We start from the raw sequence: 988 nt of genomic DNA, 5'->3' as shown, positions 1-988 counted from the left end.
AAACATTTTCCTTGCAAACAGGGATCAGACAAGAATGCCCACTGTCACCATTTCTTTTCAATATTGTATTGGAAGTGCTTGCTAGGGCAATATGACAAGAGAAGGAAATAAAAGGTATCCAGATCAGCAAAGAAATGGTTAAACTGTTGCTATATGCAAATGATATGACAGTGTACACAGAAAACCCCAATGACTAAAAAATAAATAAATAAATAAATAAATAAATAAATACCCTGCTAGAGTTAATAGGCCAGTTTAGTAGAACGGCAGGATTTATATCAGTATCCAAAAATCAGTAAGATTACTCTACAGTAATAAAGAGAAGTCAGAGATGGAAATCAAGAAAACAATATCGGCCTCAGCCGGTGCCCCTGGGCCCTGGCGGCAGCTCGTGTGTCTGGGTCCTGTGAGGCCTTGGGGCGTGGGGCTGGCGCTCTCTGTGGGTCTCGGGGCCCCGTGCTCGCGAAGCTGGGGGAGCGCCTGGCCCACAAGCGGCCCTAGTCCCATCCACAGTGTCCTGGGAACGCTGGCGTCCAAGCGGTGGCCACCATGCGCACCTGGGCGTGCAGGGGCCATCGTGAGGCTCCTGGGGCTTCACGCGCGCCATTTGGACGCTGGCCGGTGCCGGGCGAACGAGAAGTGCCGGTGCGGCCTCTCTACCTCTTCCTGGGCCCTGGGCCGTTCTGGGCGACAGGGATCGGCGGTGCCCGGAACTACGGCAGCATCAGGAGACAACTTGCTGCATCGCTCATCGACCTGGCGCTCTGAGGCAAAGAAGCTCCTGGGCTTGGTGTACCCTGAGCGGTGGAGGCTGTCAGCTGCTGTTGGATTTCTGACTGTGTCCAGCATCATCACCATGTCTGCGCCTTTCTTCTTGGGAAGAATCATTGATGTTATTTATACAGACCCGACTGTAGACTACACTAGCAAGCTGACTAGCCTCTGTCTTGCCCTCAGTGGAGTGTTTCTTTGTGGAGCAGCTGCCAAT

The 988-nt window shown here is 52.3% G+C and overlaps 1 protein-coding gene across 1 annotated transcript in view; it reads left to right on the top strand.

Moving 5' to 3' along the window:
* Positions 1–331: 331 nt before the first annotated feature.
* Positions 332–988, top strand: part of LOC102861169 (ATP-binding cassette sub-family B member 10, mitochondrial-like) — a 2,231-nt gene continuing 1,574 nt past the window's right edge. The window contains exon 1 of the mRNA XM_006900870.1: positions 332–982. Coding sequence (XP_006900932.1) covers positions 332–982 — 651 coding nt within the window. The remainder of the gene's footprint in view (positions 983–988) is intronic.

Source organism: Elephantulus edwardii, unplaced genomic scaffold (genome assembly GCF_000299155.1).
Source record: "Elephantulus edwardii isolate Elephantulus edwardi_28Jun2011 unplaced genomic scaffold, EleEdw1.0 scaffold00298, whole genome shotgun sequence".
In the NCBI taxonomy this organism is placed as follows: Eukaryota; Metazoa; Chordata; class Mammalia; order Macroscelidea; family Macroscelididae; genus Elephantulus; species Elephantulus edwardii.
This window is presented reverse-complemented; position numbering and strand designations above follow the sequence as displayed.